The sequence below is a fragment of the Propithecus coquereli genome, unplaced genomic scaffold (genome assembly GCF_000956105.1).
Source record: "Propithecus coquereli isolate 6110/MARCELLA unplaced genomic scaffold, Pcoq_1.0 Scaffold600, whole genome shotgun sequence".
NCBI classification, from domain to species: Eukaryota; Metazoa; Chordata; class Mammalia; order Primates; family Indriidae; genus Propithecus; species Propithecus coquereli.
Genome location: NW_012151953.1, coordinates 617 through 15,927, shown reverse-complemented (window position 1 = coordinate 15,927; position 15,311 = coordinate 617). Strand labels below are relative to the sequence as shown.

At 53.0% G+C, this 15,311-nt stretch overlaps 1 protein-coding gene across 1 annotated transcript in view; it reads right to left on the bottom strand.

Moving 5' to 3' along the window:
- ECE1 (endothelin converting enzyme 1) overlaps positions 1-12,492 on the bottom strand; it is a 48,854-nt gene extending 36,362 nt beyond the window's left edge. The window contains exons 1-2 of the mRNA XM_012659271.1: positions 12,190-12,492; positions 7,062-7,274 (exon numbers count right to left, since the gene is read on the bottom strand). Of these exons, the coding sequence (XP_012514725.1) occupies positions 7,062-7,274; positions 12,190-12,433 (457 nt within the window). The 5' untranslated portion in view covers positions 12,434-12,492. The remainder of the gene's footprint in view (positions 1-7,061; positions 7,275-12,189) is intronic.
- Between the last annotated feature and the right edge of the window lie 2,819 nt (positions 12,493-15,311).

The following is a 15,311-nucleotide window of genomic DNA, read 5'->3' as shown; positions in this document are numbered from 1 at the left end:
GCAACGCCTGGCACAGGGTCAGGGCACAAGCTGCAGCCGGCGAGCGGTGACGGAGCGAGTGAGGGGCGCTGGGAGCTCGCAGAGAAGGATGCCGCCTCGGTCTGAGGGGGGATGCTTGGTTTCGGAGCGGGGTCAGGCACGGACCTTTCTCCGGATAGGAGAAGCTGGGTCTCCTCCAAGACACCCCCGCTGCGTTTACTTCCCGGCAGATGCTGTCGCAGAGGCAAAAAGTGAGTCCACAGCTGACAGGTGGCTCCCGGGACCGAGCTGGGGACATGTGTTGGAGATGGTGGCACTTCCAGGGCCTCAGTGGTATGGAACTGCTTTGGCAGTCTAGGGCTGGACAACAGGGCTCCAAAATGCCTGGATACTTCCTTCTATAGACCCCAAATTCCAGAAACTTCCTTAGTCACTTCCCCAACGTCCCGGAGAGGAAAGCCAGCACACCATTGAATCGGTCTGCTTCTTCCTCTGGGAGTTTTTATGGAAACACCCTCGCCCAGATCACTCCTCGGGGAGGGAACAGACGCCCAGGCAGGCAGAGCCGCGACGGCGGTGGGCTTCGGGGGTGGGGGGTCGGGAAGTGTGCGGCAGCCGGACCGCCTGGCCGGGGGCATGTGGGGCTCTGACTCCACATCAGGGCAGGACCAGTGTTTGTTTTAGATAAAACCAGACTCAGTTCAGACGGTCACAGGCCTCGGGAGCCCCATCCTGTGGGGTCGGGGGAGAAGGGGAAAGCTGATAAAGACGGCGCCTTGCTCTGAAGAACAGAAATCACAACAACGCCGTTGCCACTCTCTGGTGCCGCTGCACGCCAGGCCGGGCCCTGTGCCGCGATCTCAACCTCACACGGATTCCCTGGGTGGATGTTATCCCCCCATTCAGAGAGAAGGAAAACGAGGCCCAGGGAGGTGAAGGCACCGGCCTGTAAAGGCAGAGCTAATACGCACTGCGCTGGAGTTTGAACCCGGGCACTCTCAGGCCTCCCTGAGAAAGTGAACTGCTTCCTCTGCATGTGGGCGTGGCTGTGTGTACACTTCTTGTCATAACAATTTCCACAGTGGCTATTATTAGCATCACACCCAATTTACAGGCAAGAGGTTGGGTAGCCGTCCAAGGTCACATAAGTAAGTGGCGAAGGCCAGGACTGGAGCCTAAGCTCTTTCTGTTTTCCTGTCCTTTTCAGCAGGTTGGCTCAGAAAACCAGAAGTGGATCTGGAGCAGTCCAGCTGCCCCTAAGAAGCCCTGGACAACCCCTTCCATCCTCCCATCAATGAATCAATGCTGTGGTTTGAATGTTTATGTCCCCTCCAAAATTCATGTTGAAACTTAATCCTCAGTGCAACAGAATTAAGAGGTGGGACCTTCAGGTAGTGATTAGGCTATGAGGGCTCTGCCCCATGAATGGATTAGTGCCTTATGAAAGGGCTTGAGGGAGCGAGTTCACCCCTGCCATCCCTTCCCCCCATGCGAGGACACAGCGCTCGTCCCCTCTGGACGATGCAGCGACAAGGTGGCATCTTAGAACCAGAGAGCAGCCCTCACCGGACATCAAACCTGCTGGCACCTTGATCTTGGACTTCCCAGCTTCTAGTACAGTGAGAAATAAATTTCTACTGCTTATAAATTATCTAGTCTGTGGCATAAATTATCTAGTTTGTTATGGCAGCACAAAGAAAATCAATCAATCCATTTAACCATTCTCCAAACATGCAAGCAGTGCCCACTTTTGCAGACACTAGACTGGCCAGGAAGCGTTTGCAATGCAGATCCTGTCCACGGAAGGCCCCCTTCCGATATGCATGGGAAGATGAAGCTAAATAGGACAGTAAATATTGGAAAAACATAGCAAAATAAACATATGAGAGATGGCACAGGCGACACGATTAACTGTCAAATCACTGACATGGACACATTTAATGTCATTGGAATACTCGGTATTTCTCAGGGTGGCTGGTGTTGGGGGTAGAAGGAAGGCAGACTGCTAACTCTTCCTTTAGGAAATCTGTATTGCTTGAATTGTTACACCAAGCATGCATTAATTTTTTTGTGTGCATTCATCTTATGGCATAAAATATAGTAAACACAATAGGTGCACACAATGTAATTGTTGCACAAGGCCCAAGAAGCCCTCCGGTAGCCGCAGAACACATAATGGAGGCAGGTTTAAGAAAAGTCTCGAAGGGTTTGCAGGGGTGGGGTAGGCACTCTGGCTGGTGGAATCATCTGAGCTAAAAGCACAGCTGTTAGGCAAGGCCAAGCCTAAGGGATGAGGGGCCTGGCTGTTTCCTTCCCCTGACGAAGTGAGGCCACACTGTTGTCTGCCCAAAGCCTACAAGGACAGCCCGTGCTAGCTGCTTGGCAGAGCGTGGTGGAAGACGTCTGTGTCTCCTGCAGCTAAGGCCACTCCCCCACCCAGCCAGTGGGCTGCAAGGACATGTCACAGTGGCACCTGGTCTAGTTCAGCCCGCCTGCTACAGATCTGCCTGGTTTCCTCTGAGGAGGCAGGCTAGTGTGAATTCACCTGCCAGACAAATGCGTGGCTTGCCCAAGGTCACCCGCAAGTGGATGGTAATAGCTGGGCAAGCTGACACAATCCTCACTGGCACTCAAAACGTCCCCTCTCCCCTCCCTGCTTAGAGGGAAGCCCACCCCCTGGCTAGGCTGGAGTGGCCTGGGTACCCCTGCTTTTCTGCTGCCCATCACCCTATCTCCCTCTCAGGCCTGCTGACTGATCTCTCTGTCTTGGGGAGGCTGAAACCAGCCTGGCCTGAAGCCCAGGAATGCACTGGCCCACACGCCTGCATTTTTTTTGTCACCCACTCATCTGCTGCCTGCCTCTTCCAGGGTTTCCAGGTATCAAAATCGCAGGTGCCAAGGCCCACAGGTGAGGGGCCATTTCCAGACTAGTTCCTGGGGGTGAGCCTGGGGTTAGAGGACCCCAGGACTTCCCTTCTGAGGAGGCTTCTGGTCAGTATGACATGGGGGTGTCCCTAGCTGCTGTGTTCATCAGGCCTGGGCCAGGGCTTGGCTCTCCGGCCTGGAAAGTGCAGCCAAGCAGCCCCCTGGGAAAGAAGGCCGGTGGCCCACACTTCTCGGGCGCCCTCCTCCTAATCGGTGCCCCTCCAGGGCCTCTCCACGGTGGACCTGACTCAGCGGCATCGGGAGAGAAAGAACACAGGTTTTGGGGCCCCACAGCTCTTGGTCTGAATCCCAGCTCCACTATCTCCTAGGAAATACATTTCCCTTGTATTTGTGAGTCTTGTGCGTAAAATGGGCACATACCACCTACTCCATGGGTTTACTAGGAGAATTAAATAATGATACAAGTAAAAAACTCAGCATGTCATAGCTATGCGCTGTACCTCCTTCCTAACAACTGAGCCCCCACCAGCACTTCTATAAGAAAGAAAAATCAGCAATAATGACTCTTTTCTTTGGCTACTCAGTTAATCAACCCTTAGAGCATCCCTACTGATCTTAGTTCCCACTTTACAGGTGATGAGCTGAGGTCCTGAGAGTTCAGGTGGCCTCTTTGCAAGTTGTCTGCAAGAAGTCTGGGTTGGAACTCACCTGACACCACCGAGAAGGGCAGCTGTGCTTTGCTGAGCACTCACGAGATGCCGGGCTCGGTCCATCCCATGCCAGTCAAGGCTCCGGGCAGCCTTGTGTGTTAGGAGGAATCGTTACCCCCATTTTACAGATAATGAAACTAAGTGGGAGAGAAGCCAGCTCGCTTGTGCAAGGCCACACAGGTGACAAGCGGCTGAGCTAGCAAGCCAGGACTGCTTGACTTCAAACTTTGCAGGCTGGCCTCCAGATAGCACCAGACCCTGGCCTGGGGTCAGGGACCTGAACACAAGGTTCTGGCTGTTCCGTGCCTGGCTCAGTGCCGCTCCCCACCCACAACTTGACCCTCAGGGATGGGGTGGACGTAAAGCCAGAGCCTGGGACTGGAGGCCACTCTGCACGAGCCCTGCCTCCTTGCGGGTGGAGTGGGGGGATGGACCCAATCTTGGCACAGACCCCAAGGTCCCCCCGATGAGCAGGAGCACCAGAAGCAGTGGGATCAAGACCTGAGGGCACGACGCACACGGGCCGGTTCTGGGCCTAACTGGGAAGCTGGAGGGCTTGTCTGCTGTTCCTCCCCGCCCCCCCAGAGCGTGAGCCCTCTCAGCTTTGGACTGGTGGTGTGTCCTTGGCAAAGTCACTTAACTTCTGTGAGCCTCAGTTTCCTCATCTATAAAATGGGAACAACAATTGCAACAAGTGCCGGCACTGTAGTGAGGATCGATGAGGCAGTGGCTATGACCCTGGCTCAGTGCACAGCACACGTGGACATACAACAAATGTCGCTGTCCCTCCCTCTCTCTCAGACCCTCAGACCTCTCCACTCCGGAAGGCTTTCTCCAACAAGGTGGGAAGGGAGCTGGATCTGTCCCTTGTCCTGAAGGAAGTGGTGTGGGACAGGAGAAAGGGCACACGGGCAGGAATCAGGCAAGTCCCAGCTCTGCCACCCGCTGGTCTATCTTGAGGACCTCTCTGGACCTCAGTTTCCTCATCTGTGAAACAGGGTGGACAATACCTTCCCAGCTTCTACCCCACAGGGTCAAAGGAGATGGCATTACAAAAGAACTCTGCAGCCTGTAAGGTGCTGTGCAGAGGTCAAGGGTGAATAGTAACAGTAACATACAAACAGCAGCCGCCACAACAGGCCAGGCCTGGGCAAAGCACGTATATGTATTTTCCCACTTAATTTCCACAAGCCAGAGGAGGCGTGGCTCCCGTCGCACTGAGAAGAAAACAGCCCAGAAGGGTGAAGATGTCACAGTAAGCGGCGGAGTCAGGGTTTCAACCCAGGTCCTGGTGACTCCAAAGCAGAAGAGCTGGCTCATCTTGTCACACTAGTGCACCATTCCCCTGCCAGGCTGACAGTCCCTGCCCAGCCCCCGGCAGTGTCTTCAGGCACTGGGGAAGGGACATCCCTGAGGTCCAGTCCTGCAACCACAGACATATTTGTCTCTTAAGTCTCTAGTTCTGAAATGAAAGGCTGCATTCCCTTTTCTTTTTTTTTTTTTTTTTTTTACCTGGAGCCACACCCAAGAAGTCTTGAGCAAGTGGACTCTGCATCCCCTTTCAAAAGCACCTCTGGGGCCGGCCGTGGTGGCTCACGCCTGTAATCCTAGCACTCTGGGAGGCCGAGGCGGGCGGATTGTTTGAGCTCAGGGGTTCGAGATCAGCCTGAGCAAGAGCGAGACCCCGTCTCTACCAAAAATAGAAAGAAATTAACTGGACAGCTAAAAATATATAGAAAAAATTAGCTGGGCATGGTGGCGCGTGCCTGTAGTCCCAGCTACTCGGGAGGCTGAGGCAGAAGGATCGCTTGAGCCCAGGAGTTTGAGGTTGCTGTGAGCTAGGATGACACCACGGCACTCTAGCCCGGGCAACAGAGCAAGACTCTGTCTCAAAAAAAAAAAAAAAAGCACCTTTGGCAGCATAAGACCAGGAGCACCACCCTGCTCTCATCCTCAAAGAGACAGACGGGGAGGCTGCTGCTCCGGGCGCTGGCACTGCTCCTGCGGGGAGCTGCTGGAGGCCAAGGAGAAAGGTGGGCGGGTGTGTTTTCCCTAGGAATGAAATGACTCCTTCACCTGGTTTATTTCTACTTTCATCTAAAAGACATAGCTGCCTTAAATTCATAATTTGTCAAAATAAAATCATTTCCTATCTCATAAGATTTCTGTCCCTTTGAGATTTGTTCCCTTTGGGGCATCTTCTGTTTTACCTACTTTTGAATATCTTGAGGGTTTTGAAAAACTTAAGTATTCGTCGAATCTAAGTTCTATCACTGGTGGATAAATTGACTGGCTTTTCACTTCTCTCTCCCAGTATTTGGGGTCCCAGGAGGGGGCGGGGGTCAGCAGGAGAGGGAGATGGCCGAGGTCGTGGTTCAGGGCAGGAGCTCTGGGGTACAGCACGGGTGTTGTGCTTCACTCGGAGGAGGGACCCAATGGACAAACAGGAATTCAACAAACATTAACCAGAGATATAGCTGTAAACAAGACGGACGTGGGATTCTAATCTAGGGATAAAACCAGCAATGCCGAGGTCAACCAGAGGCGCCGAAGACCTAACAAGGTACAAAGAGAAGAACTTTGGCCAGACAGCTCATTGTGCGAGCCTGATCACCATGAGGTCAAGGAAGATTCCCACCTACAGTGAATAACTAACTCTGATAAGTGTTATTGCAACTCTCATTGGATCACAACCTTAAAATCAGATCTAGTGTGTTCAGCTTTAGCCCCTTTTGCTCAAAACTTTCAAAACTCACAGTCAATACTAGTCAAAAACTAAGCCAAGCTTGAAGCCACAAGAGTAATGACCACAGCTGTCAGTTCTTGGGCACCTACTATGTGCCACACACACCACGCTAATGTTTTCCATGTGTGCTCTTTAGTTCTCAAAACCCTGCAGTTTGGGGCTGGGCGCGGTGGCTCACGCTTGTAATCTTAGCATTGTGGGAGGCCAAGGCGGGAGGATCGTTCAAGGTCAGGAGTTCAAGACCAGCCTGAGCAACAGTGAGACCCTGTCTCTACTAAAAATAGAAAGAAATCAGCTGGACAACTAAAAATATATAGAAAAATTTATCCAGGCATGGTGGTGCATGCCTGTAGTCCCAGCTACTCAGGGAGGCTGAGGCAGGAGGATCGCTTGAGCCCAGGAGTTTGAGGTTGCTGTGAGCTAGGCTGACACCATGGCACTCTAGCCCGGGCAACTGAGCAAGACTCTGTCTCAAAAAAAAAAAAAAAAAAAAAATGACTTGCAGTTTGGGTCGTACTAGTTCCATTTTACAGATGAAGAAACTGAGGCTCAGAGATAAGTGACTTACTCAGGATTATACAATGAGTGAAGGGGCAGACATTCTAACCCAGCTCCACCTCCTCCAAAGTCTATGGTCTTCCCCTCTGCCAAGCTCCTCCTTTAACCGGGCATGGCTGGGATGGTCCAGCTGACAGCTCCGCGCTGCGGCCCACTCATTGCCCTTCCCACCAGGTGCTTACCGAGGAGGTGCTTAATGATGGCTTGATTGTGTTCCCAGAGGTTGCTGAAGGTGCCCCAGCGTGAGTGGCCGTCAGGCACAGGGTTGGCCTTGATCCAGCCACCACAGGCGTAGCTGAAGAAGTCCTGGCAAGGGTCCACTGTGGGGTCCATGGAGCTCAGGATGGAGCTGGTCACTGACACGCAGGCCTCGCTCAGGCACACCGAGGGGGTTCCTGGAAGGATCAGGGACAGAAAGACAGTGAAGGGCGGGCAGTGCAGGTGGCCTGGGGCCCAGGGCTAACATGTCGCACCCCAGGCCCGACCAAGCAGATTTGGGACTGGATGGTCACGAGGCCCCTACAGAGAAACGATTTCAGTAGATTTACAACCACCTGGTTTATAAATAAGGCTTCTGTTTAGCTGTCTAAAATCCCGTCTACGGCATAAAAAATACCTAAAACTAAGGTGTTTCTCTTAATCAACCTTTCCTTCTGCAAATATTCACTGTCTTTTTATTATTCCCTGATGCTCAACAAATTTATTCATTCATTCGAACATTCATTTATTGAGCAAAATAATTACTATCTTCTGGGTTCTTCGCTGAGCATAGCCTGTGTGTGTGTGTGTTGGCGGGCGGGGACATAGGGCATATAAAAGGTACAGTCCTTTCCTTCAAGAGCTAATGATTCAGCTGGAGATACATACATAATGTAAGAAAAGTCAAGATAACAGTAGGAAAAATATCTGTTATTCATTCTGCAAACACAGATTAAACATTCACTGTGTGCTAAATGGGAGACAGCACGGTGCCAGGGCGCAGGACGGAGGAAAGACCGTTAGGAATGGGAGGAGGAACTGCGAACGACTCTTCAGTTACCTCACTGAATCCTTAAAAAACCAAAAACTCAACAAGAGACTGGTTTGCCGGAGGCAGGAGAAGGGGGTCAGACCCCGCCCCTAGCTGGTGGGCAGCCTCTGCGGCCCTCTGCGGTGGCGCAGCCCAAGGCGGCAAAACGAAGCTGGCCGAGGAGCACAGGCCCAGCCAATCTTCTGTTGGCACGAGCTGGGCCGGTGACAATCAGGACTGTTTGCTGAACACGGCTCCACACACGTTCACGATCTCGTTTAACACTCACTCACAGACACCACATGTCACTGCTTAAAGATGAGGAAACGGAGGCCCTGGGAGCGCGAGAGGGACAGGGCTGCACGGGGGAGGATGGGGTGACAGCTGAACCAGGCCTGTCCTGGTCCGGCACCACTGAGGCTACGTCTCCTGCCCTCCCTCCCCGCCCCTTTGCCGGGGGCTGGTGCAGCAGACTGGCGAGATTGGTGTCCCCACCGCACAGGGCGGCAGCTTTGCAGGTGGATGGACCTGGGTTTAAATCCCGGCTTTCTGCTCCTGCCTGTGGGGCTTTGTGCACATGACCTCATCCAAGCCTTGGTTTCTCTACCTGGAAAGTAGGAAGAACAGGAGGACCAATTTCACAGAGAAATTGGGCGCGGGGCTCTCACGACTGGGCGCTGGGGCTCAGCTTCCTCGAGTCTCAGGGTCCGGTGCTCCAGGCTGGTCTTTAGAGAGCAGGAAAGGACCCTCCAGCCAGCAGGGGCGTCTCCACCTCAGTCAGAACCAACAATGCCAGCAGGGCCGGGTGGTCCTGGGAGGTTCACTTGTGGGCTGATTAACATCTGATGACACAGTCCTTCAGGCTGAAGAAGGGCTCAGAGGAGCCCCACAACAGCAGGACGATTAGGGTGACTGTGTTGAGATAATTATACAACAATTAAAAATTAAGGCGCCATTATGCATGAAAATAAAGGACATGGTGGGGGTGATGGTGCCGTTTTAAGTATCTCTAAATCAGATCATCTTAATCAGAGCTATGCACCCTGCTCCCCAACTCAGGGGGTGTTCCAGAGTCTTTATGGGGGGGTGGGTGAGGAAGGAGATTTCTGTATGGTTAAAAAAAACCTGTTCACTATTATGACATAACTCCGTACTCGGGAAAGGAAAAGAATACCTATTGTTTTTATACACCAAACCACAGGAAGTAAGACTTAACGAAATCTTGGCTGGTAGAAATACTCAGAAGACAGACTATAGGAGAGTGATTTGAAGGGAGTGAGACACATCAGAATCTGTGTGTGTGTGTGTGTGTGTGTGTGTGTGTGTGTGTGTGTGTGTGTGTGCGTGTTAGAGAGAGAGAGAGAGAGATGAACTAATGAAGGTTTTTGTAATTATCATAAGGGAACTTGGGTTTCAAAACAAAATAAGAGGCCAGTTCCGAGAGGTCAGTCTTAGAGGTTTGAGTTCCTCACTAATTATTTAACTATTTAATAGTTGGTAGAAACTTTACCAAATGTTCCTGGCCCACAGGTGCTTAATGCATTTTTTATTAATTAATTCATTAGTGGTTTCCAGGCCCCACTCATCTAAGTTTCCAGCTCCTTAGCGAAATCTCCCCGACCCTCTTCCCTCTCTGGGCCCCTCGGCTGCCCGGGTGCCTGCTATCCTAGCACTGGTTGTGCCGCGTCCTGCTGTCTCCCTGTCTACCTCCCCCACTAGGATGTGAACTTGAGGGCAGGGCCAGCATCTCACGTGTTTTTATCTTTCCTTTGTCTAGCATTGTACTTGGCAACTAGCAGCTGTTCAACACACATTTTCTGAATGAATGAATGACCGAAGGGATGAATGAAAGAGCTTTGTCCAGCACTTGGTCATCACCCGCGGAGGCAGCAAATGTTTCTTCCCTTTAGGACGTGCATGATCAGATGGGAAGGCAGGAACAGGTCCCAGATCTAATTCACGGACGCTCATCAGGACAGTGCCTGGCCTCAACACCGTGTAAAATGCTTTAAAATATTTCCTGGGAAAATTTATTGTTTTGCTGCTGCTGTTTGCAAAGCACCTGCGTGTTTCTGGAAACGAAGGTAGACAAAAATACCAGTGTCCAGATACAACCTGGAGGTGGGTCTTTAGGAATCACCATCAGATTTGCTCTGACTGGCCTGATGTTCGCTCAGACGTAGCCAGCACCTGCTGCTGAGCAGTGAGGTTACTGTCAATATCTGGGGTGGCCACTGCTTTCCCAGGTGGCTCAGGGATCACCTGATCCTCAACCAGCTCCATCCCAGGAAAAGGACAGTGTTCCTCCCCTGGGGCCTGGCTAGGGGAAACCCTTCTGAGACCCTGAGAGGCTGGAACGGAGGCAGAAGCAGGATTCCTCCCCGTGGGCCCCACGTGGCAATAACAGCAGAAATGTTGTGGGTCCCAACACTGGGAGCTGTCCCTTGGGGGTTCCTTTCTAGTTCCTGGTGAAGAAACATCTTGGGAACTCCTAGGGACAGTCTCAGGGCACCACTGGCTGCTGGAGTCTGGTCTGCTCCCCCTGCCCTGGGCCAAGAGCTGGGCAGCCGGGGCTGGCCAGGGGCCACGCTGACGGGCAGGGTGTTCTGAACTGGAGCTGATTTAGGATGAGGGAAGATGGCAGCGGCAGGATGAGGCTGATCAGCTTGTGCCCCACTGGTAGAGCAGGCACGTGCACAACATACAAACTCACACCTGCACCACCACCACCACACACTTACACACACTCAGCAGAGAAAGCCCGTTTCGCGTTGGACCCTCCTTCTTACTCCTTTGTTCATCCACTCATTCATTTATTCATTTCACTATCTGTGCACTATGGCATGCACATACTCTGCTAAGCACATCTGGTTAAGGGTCTGGAAACTAGTAATTAATTAATCAAGCATGCATTAAGTACTGCTGGGCCAGGCACATTTGGTAAAACACCTACAAACCAATTACTTCTTAAGCACCACCTTTGTCCGTGGAATGAATGAACGCCCATGTGCCTAACACAGGAGGCATGTGATGATGACTCAGATGAAGTCCCTGCTTTCTCTCTAGGCCCCCATGTCCCCTCTCCATCCAGTGCAGCACGGCCACCCTCACAGGCCAGCAACTTCACAGCAGAGAAGGCTCAACACAGCCTGGAGTGGATGTTCCCAGATCCCACGGAAGTTCACCGTCTCTCTGATGGGGTAAGTGACCAAGTCGGTGGGTGGGACCCCGAGCAAAGCCCCTAGAGGCTGGTCAACCAGGTGGATCACCTGCCATCAGAAAGCCAGATGCTGGGGCACTGGGGGTGAGAGGCCCTGGGATTGGCTGGACTCCCCTTCCCTGTTTCTAACTTGGACCCGCCCTTTCCAGTTCCGTACTTGCTTCCCGAGCTAACTCTGCACACGGCACTCGGCTAGACACAGAGAACAGCCTCAGACCTGACAGCAGGGTCAGAGGGGCCCAATCACATCGCCACACAAGGGGGGACAGATAAATGCACTTACACAGGTGCACAAAGGGTACCAGGACCACAGAAGGGCAGCTTTTCCAGAGACACTGATACATTCTGGAGTGCACCGTGACCGCAAAGGGAGGCAGAGCCTGGGCTTGGAGCGCAGCAGCCTGTGGGAGAATCCCAGCTCCCCACCCAAACCCCCTGCTCAGTCCCCCACTACCAAGTCTCAGTGCCTCAGTTCCCTAATATGGAAATGGGGCCAAAAGTAACCGCACCTCCTAGGGCTGCGTGAGGAGGACATGAGATCACATCTATAAAGGAGACATGTGGTATTTGGTCCATGGAAAGTATTCAATTGACAGAGGCCACCGTTGCTATTCTATTGGAACTAGAAGTGGCACATGGTGTCAGCCTGTGTGTCTCACCAGCCCACGTCCTGGCAACAACAGTACCCAGAGACAAAGCCGCAGAAGCCCTCTGAGGCACCAGGTATGTGATGTACATTATCTCTAACCCTCACGGCCATCTCTCGACCGGGCACTGCTTTCCCCATTTCAAGGAGAGAAGACGCAGGCGCTGGGAGAGTAAGTGACTTGTCCGAGGCCCAGCGGGAAAGCTGCTGGGCCAGGCTGTGGACGCCAGTCCTCTGACTCCACGACCTTCACACCACGCCTGGCACCCGCTTCCATGCCTTGGCCCGTCTCAGCACCCCAAGCCCTCGGGGCCTAGCTCCCTCCCCAGTCTTGGAGGTCTGTCCTGGCTTCGGCAGGGAAGCCCCCCTTGCCCAAGCGCACAGAGCCCAGGGCAGGAGTGAGTCAAATCCACCACGTGACGCAGAGGCACCTACTTGTCCGGTACTGGATGCCCAGCGCTGCCAAGCAGGCCACCAGCGCTGCCGCCAGAAGTGCCACCAGCACCACCAGCCGCTTCTCCGCTTGGGTCCGCGAGGCCCAGCACCTCTGGCCGCTCCGGGGGCTGCGAAAGTTCACCTGCAGGGAAGGAGGCAGGAGGGGCGGGGAAGACGTGAGCCCAGGGCTCCCCCTCCCCAGGAGGAAGGGGCTCCGCTGCAGGCCCAGGCCCTGGGGAGGCATCAGGGCTGCCCTCCTGTCTCAGGGGTGGTCCGGTTCCCACGGAATCAGCCCTAATCCAGGAAAAGAACCGCCACCCTGCTTAGCAGCTCGAACTTGCTCCCAAACACCAGAGAGTCAAACAGCTTAACCCAGACAAGTTTGTGTTTTTTGTGTCACCCGATATGGGAGGAAGGAAAAAACTACAGCTTTTCCCTGTTTCTCCAGTAAGGAGTTCAAAAAAGAACAGGATGTTTGGACTTGCAGGCATCCAGCAAGCGTGCGGCCCGGGCTCTCCTCAGAGCCCCCACGGCAACAAGGCCCGGACCAGGGTGACAACCACAGCAACGCTTGCCAGAAGCACGGACATCCCTATCTCATTAAACCCTCACAATCCCACGAGAGCTGCCTTATCACTCCTTTTTACAAATGAGGAAACTGAGGCCCAGAGAGGAGATACCCTGGCCCTTGTCCGCCGCTGAATGGGTGGGCTAGGACTGGAACGCTGTCGATACGAGAGCCCACCAGTGGGTCAGAGTTGGGTTTTGGCAGATGTCGGGGGAGACGCAAGGAGAAATAGCTCCATTCAGGCAGTTCCTCTAAGGGAGGAAAAATGTCCCCAGCCTAACAGTCTGGCTAACAGGAAGGGAGGCACAATAAGAGGAAGTGGAGGGTGTGGCAGGGCCCTCCCGGCTCGAGGAGGGACACACCAGCCAACAGCACTCAGAGCCCTCTGTCCAGACCTCTCACACCCAAGGCCAGCTCGGGGTCCCCTCTATTCCAAGAGGTGCTTCCTGCAAAAGCCAGGGCCACAGGACAGGAAGGGTCTCCTGAGGGTGGGGCTTGGTTCTGTGACATTGCTGCTGCGTACAAACAGTTGAGCACCAACTCAGAGCTGTGTATGAGATACACAGCCCAGCAGGGAGGCAGATAAAGAAACTGACTGGGGTGGGCAGGGGTTCAGTCAAGGAAGGCTTGCTGGAGGTGGTGACGTCTGGCCTGGATCTTGAAGAATAAGTAGGAACCAGCCAGATCACTGGGGAAGGGAAGAGGTAAGGTGGGCAAGGCCTAGATTCTCAGGGGCACTGTCAGCCAGGTTAAAGAACTTGGACTTCCTCCTGAGGGCTGGAGAGACATGATTAGATCCGCCCTTTGGGAAGGAAAAGCTAGAAGGAGCAGGCTGGGCAGGGATTGGGCATGGAAGCCGAGACTCCGAAGGGGGCCCACACAGCTTGCCAGGGCGAGGGGGAGCTGCAGGGGGAGATGAGGGGCGTGGCTGCCCCCAGAGCCAGCTCAGAGCCCAGAGTGAGTTCCCCATGCTGGCACTTGGGGAGCCGAAGTGGGTCACCTTAGGGAAGGGCCCCAGAGGCTGCGTGGCCATCGCCAGGTATTTTCTGGGCAGAAAATGACTCGGGAATTGCTGCACTAGAGAAAGGGGAACATGAGAACATTTTGTAGAAGAAAAATTGGGTTCTAAAACCGAGAAAAGGAACCAGGCGCGGTGGCACACACCTGTAGGCCCAGCTACTTGGGAGGCCAAGGCAGGAGGATCACTTGAGGCTAAGAGTTCAAGCCCGTCCTGGGCAACATAGTAAGACCCTGTCTCTAATAAATAAGTAAGTAAGTAAATAAATAAATAAATGAATAAATAAATAAATAATTTAAAATAAGATACGGAACTTGAGGCTTGGAACTTGAGGCCCAGACACTAAAGCAGCTAGGTCAGGCAGAGGGACAGATGCCACGGGTTGAAACCCCTGAAGAATCTCTTTTAAAACTGTGAGAAACAAAGATTTCCGACCATGATACTCTCGTTAGTCAAAACTTCCGGCTATGAGGGCCTGGTGCAGGGACAGACAGCTTGGGACAAGGCTACCACGTACACACAGCACTCAAAAGTGCATAAAGTGCTTTTCCGAGATGTCAGTGTCTCACGCACTCTACCTTGGGCACTGGTATTTAGGGGAGCCCCAAGGACTTGAAGCAGGCACTGCCCCCACCTGGGGACACTGATACACACGCTCCCTCTGCCCTGCTGTCCTTCTGCCACCGGACTTGTCTCACCTTCCTTCTCTCCTTTAGGCCTCTTGTGTCCCCATCATGGCTCAGCTCACAGGGCACAAAGATGTCAGTTTAAGAGGTACCCTTCTGCCTGGTGCCGGCTCTAGGAAGCCAAAGGACACGGCAACCAGGCTTGGAGAACAGGAACACCTCACCTTATCCAGACAGAGAAATGTCATGGTGTGGGGAACACAGAGACAGCAAGGAGCACGGGTATCTAAGGAGTGGAAAGGACGGAAGGAAGAAATAGTAGGAAGGGAGAAAATGAAAGGAATGGGGAGGGGGGAAGGATAAAAAAGGTAATGATAGCAACTAATAAATATTTGGGTGCTTACCACGTGCCTGGCACCATGTTAATTCTACTCTGTTGTTAGATGGTGCAACGTGATCTTCACAACATCCTTAAGAGTAGATATTGGTATTAGCTCCAGAAGGAACACAGGAGGGGGCATGGGAGGTGGGGGGAGAACAGCGAGACAACCCATCTCTCCAGAGCTGGCAGCCGTGTCCCAGTTAGGCTGTGCTACCCTCCCGGAGGAGCCACAAGTCAAGCTGACCCTCATTGTACGATGCAAAGTGCTAATCCTAAACAGATGGTGTTCATGGTAAAATTAAATTAGAAGTAAGCCAGAATTGAATTAAAATCCATACTTCCAGGCAAGAATGACAAAAGGAATTAGGAAATATGATTTTTAACCTCCGTCATAGTCTTTGCTTGACTTGTACTGCCAGGCTAAGTGTCTCTTGGTTTCTGGACAAGCCTTGTCTCTGCAGGCGGAATGAATCTAGCGGCATCTCCGGGGCCAGGAGAAGTCACCTGGGGGTACTGGGCAGGGATCAA